The sequence below is a fragment of the Cenococcum geophilum genome, assembly GCF_001692895.1.
Source record: "Cenococcum geophilum 1.58 unplaced genomic scaffold K441scaffold_23, whole genome shotgun sequence".
In the NCBI taxonomy this organism is placed as follows: Eukaryota; Fungi; Ascomycota; class Dothideomycetes; order Gloniales; family Gloniaceae; genus Cenococcum; species Cenococcum geophilum.
Genome location: NW_027137581.1, coordinates 259,989 through 263,745, shown reverse-complemented (window position 1 = coordinate 263,745; position 3,757 = coordinate 259,989). Strand labels below are relative to the sequence as shown.

The window sequence follows — 3,757 nt, the reverse complement described above, 5'->3', positions numbered from 1 at the left end:
GATAATGCTAATGCTATATATTAGGCTAGGGCCTTAAGGACCGTAGCGAGTCTGTTTAATAGGTTATCGCTAGATGTAGGGGTGTCTCTAGTTTTAAGCAGTTCTTATAGCCGCTTAATTTTAGTATTAGCTGCTACGAGCTCCGCCTAGGGGGTTAAGATATTAATTATCTCCTTATCTAAGGTATTTGCGGGTCCTATAGCTGCTTTACCTACTACTGTGTTTTATAGCATAGTGCTAGGGTGTTAGGTAATTCTAAATAATTTCTTTAGGGGTTCTAGTCTATGTGTATCTTATAGGTCCTTTCCTTAGGGTTCTATTCTTTTCCTTTAGGTTCTTTCCTTAGTCCTAGTAATATCCTTAGGGTCCTATTTATGGTTTTATAGATATATTTAAGTTCCTTTTTAGGAAGAAAGAGTGGTTTAAGCTTTAGATAATGTTAGCGACTTAGTTAATCGAGATATAAGCACGGTAAAAGGGTCGCGCAAGCCTATATGATTGGATTGTCTATAAACGAAAATCTAAAGCTAAAGAAAAGGAAAGAAAAGGATAAGTAGTAACGCGAGGAGTTATATACAATCCCCTAGTCACGTAAGCGTCACGTGAGCCCTGCGTTTACTATAACGTCTACTATAGCTGCCGCTTTCTGCCAGTGCCGTAATAAAACCCTTAAATACCTTTAATATTAAAATAATAACTAACTTAAACTTCTAGGTGGGGCTTATAGTAGCTAATACTAAAATTAAATAACTTTAAGAGCTGCTTAAAGCTAGTAAGCCCCTTATACTTAATAAGGAGTTATTAGATACCTAAAGACTTACTATAGTCCTTAAGGCTCTAGCCTAATATATAGTATTAGTATTATTATAGTCCATAAAGGTTATAAACCCCCTATTACTTACTAACGGAACTAATCCTATATTTAATAATTAAAAGCTTTAACTATAAAATAAGCTTAAAGTTGATATAGACTACTTCCCTACTACTAGAGCTAAAATGGCCTATATCTTTAGCCGTACTGGCGAAGGTATATAGACGCACCTATATCTGTAATATATATAGGACTTAATAGATCCCTTCCTCTCTAAAGAAAAGATAATTAACTACCTATCTTTTATCTATAAGGACCTCTTTAAGATATAGAACGCCCGCTTTAATTATAAAAGCCTAAATATAAAAATAACGGAGACCTTTTTAGCCTTTTAGACCTGCTTTTTAGACCTAACTAGCTAAGCTTAAATTCCCTAGGAAGATTTAATACTAGACCTATTTAATAAGCTTATCCTAGACCTATAGCGAGCCGTACTACTAGTTTTTACTACTATATAGACGCTAAAGGAACTTATAGATTAGGCCTTAGCTATTAACTAAGGCATAAGCTAAATAATATAAAGCCTAAAACTCTTTAAACTAGAACACTATAAGAACGGCCTATAGTGCCCTAGTATAATTAGCAACTTCTATAGTACTAGCTATACAGCTTGCCGTTAATTTAGTAGCTAGCTGTATAGCTAGTCCTACTACGGATCTAGCGTATACTTAGCCTATATATAGCGACCTCTAAAGATAGGCCCTTAGCAATTAAGAAGCTTACTTCTTATATAGTTAAAAAGGCTACTATATAAAGGACTGCCCGATAAATAAAAAAATAGGTAAGGTTTTATTAATTTAGAAGAATAGCGCGAAGTTAAAAAAAGAGAAACCCTAAAAGAAGACTCCTCTCTAGAATTAAAAGGGATTAATATATTATATATTAATCTAGATTAGCTAGTTAGTAAAAGAAGCTATACTATCCCTTATTCTTTATTTCGCAATAAATATTAAGTTTTAACCTCTGCTTTAGCTAACTCTAGAGTAAATACCTTTACCTTAATAAATACCTAATATATTATAAAGCTAGCTAACCTTTTAAATATATTTATTAAAGAACTGCCTAAACTAATTCGTATTTGCGGGTATAATAGATAGATAGGGCTACCTATTACAACTATCTTATAAATTTACCTCCGCGTTAATAGACGAAGGTAGTATAATATCCCCTTCCTTATTACGGACCTGGGAAGCTATAATATAATCTTAAAAAGAAAATAGCTAGCCTATTTAGGCTTATAGCTTAATATATAAAGTAGGCAGCTTATTTAGCCTAAAACCTTACCCCTAACCCCTTCTTTTATTAAAGAAATTAGCATTATAATAGAAAACCTTATACGGCCCTAAATTAATACTATTTACTAGGTAGATGCTGTATATAAAAACAAGGCCTTTAAGAAAGATATATAGCTTAACCCATAACAGATCTATATACTACACCGCCCCTAAACTAGCTATATTATGCCACCTATATTAAAGACTTAGAAAGCTAGTAGTAACCTAGCTAAGTTAACTATAGAGAACTTAGGCCCTATATAGCTATAAAGAAAAGCTAGAAATATCGGACGCTATACTAAACTAATAAATAGGAAAGATAACTTATAGAAAATAGAATGTAAGCTAAGAAAGACTATAAATATTATACTATAAAATATAACCTAATAGATATCCGTAAAGAAACTAGTAGACCTCCCACTAGTTAATATCTGCTATATTAGTGCTATAGGATTTTACTAAAACTTAGTTTAGCCTAATACTATTACCTTTATAACTAGCTTATACGAAATTAATTAAGTAATTAAGAAAAAGAAAAGTAAGCTTAGTAGATAAAAAAGCGAGCTTATAGATAAGGAACTAGTAGAATAAAAGCTGCCCTATTAACACTAGAAATTTAAGGATATATTCTCTAAAGCAGTATCTAATATACTTCTACTTTACTAACTATATAATTATAAAATTAAAATTAAGCAGGGTAAAAAAAATACCCTTAGCTTTAGCCTCCTTTATAAGTAGTCTATTGCTAAATTATAGGCTATAAAGTAGTATCTTATTAATAACCTAAATAAGGGCTTTATTAAGCCTAGCTAAGCCCCCTTTAGCTTATCTATTCTCTTTATTAAAAAGCTAAATAGAGGACTCCGCTTTTATATTAACTACTATAAGCTAAATAATATAACCTATAAAGACCGCTATCTACTACCCCTACTTAATAAGACTCTAGCCCAAATAAGTAGAGCTAAGGTTTTTATAAAGCTTAATATCCGCTAAGCCTTTTACTAAATTAGGATAAACTCTAGGTTTAAAGATTTAACTATATTTTAGACCTATTACGGAATATATAAATATAAAATACTTCCTTTTAAACTAACTAACGGACTAGCTATATACTAGTGATATATAAATAATATACTTTTTAACTACTTTAATAACTTCTATACGGCCTATTTAGATAATATTATAATTTACTTTAAGAACGAGCTAGAATATAAAAAGCACGTCTATAAAGACCTATAATGGCTCCGTAAGGCTAGCCTCTAGGTTAATGTTAAGAAGTTGGAGTTTAGTATTAAGTATAAAAAGCACCTAGGTTTTATTATTAATATAAATAAAGTTAAAGCCAACCCAGAGAAAACGGCCGTAATTAACTAGTAGGCACCCCCACGGACCGTAAAGAGGGTATAATTATTTTTAGGTTTTTGTAACTTCTACTAACGCTTTATTAAAAACTATAGTAGGATTACCTAGCCTCTTAACCATCTTACTAGAAAAACTAGCCCTTTTACTTTAACGCTATATATAGGCAGGCCTTTAATAAGCTTAAAAAACGGCTAGTATCGGCTCCCCTACTTACTTATTTTAACCTAAAATAGCCCTTAATACTAGAAAC

The 3,757-nt window shown here is 31.5% G+C and overlaps 1 protein-coding gene across 1 annotated transcript; it reads left to right on the top strand.

Annotated features, from left to right (window-relative positions):
- Positions 1–3,264: 3,264 nt before the first annotated feature.
- On the top strand, positions 3,265–3,513 carry K441DRAFT_447233 (uncharacterized protein; the record flags this gene model as incomplete). Its single annotated transcript, XM_067641681.1, has 2 exons — positions 3,265–3,366; positions 3,409–3,513. Coding segments are annotated over 2 exons (207 nt in total), but the record flags the coding sequence as incomplete, so codon positions are not given.
- Between the last annotated feature and the right edge of the window lie 244 nt (positions 3,514–3,757).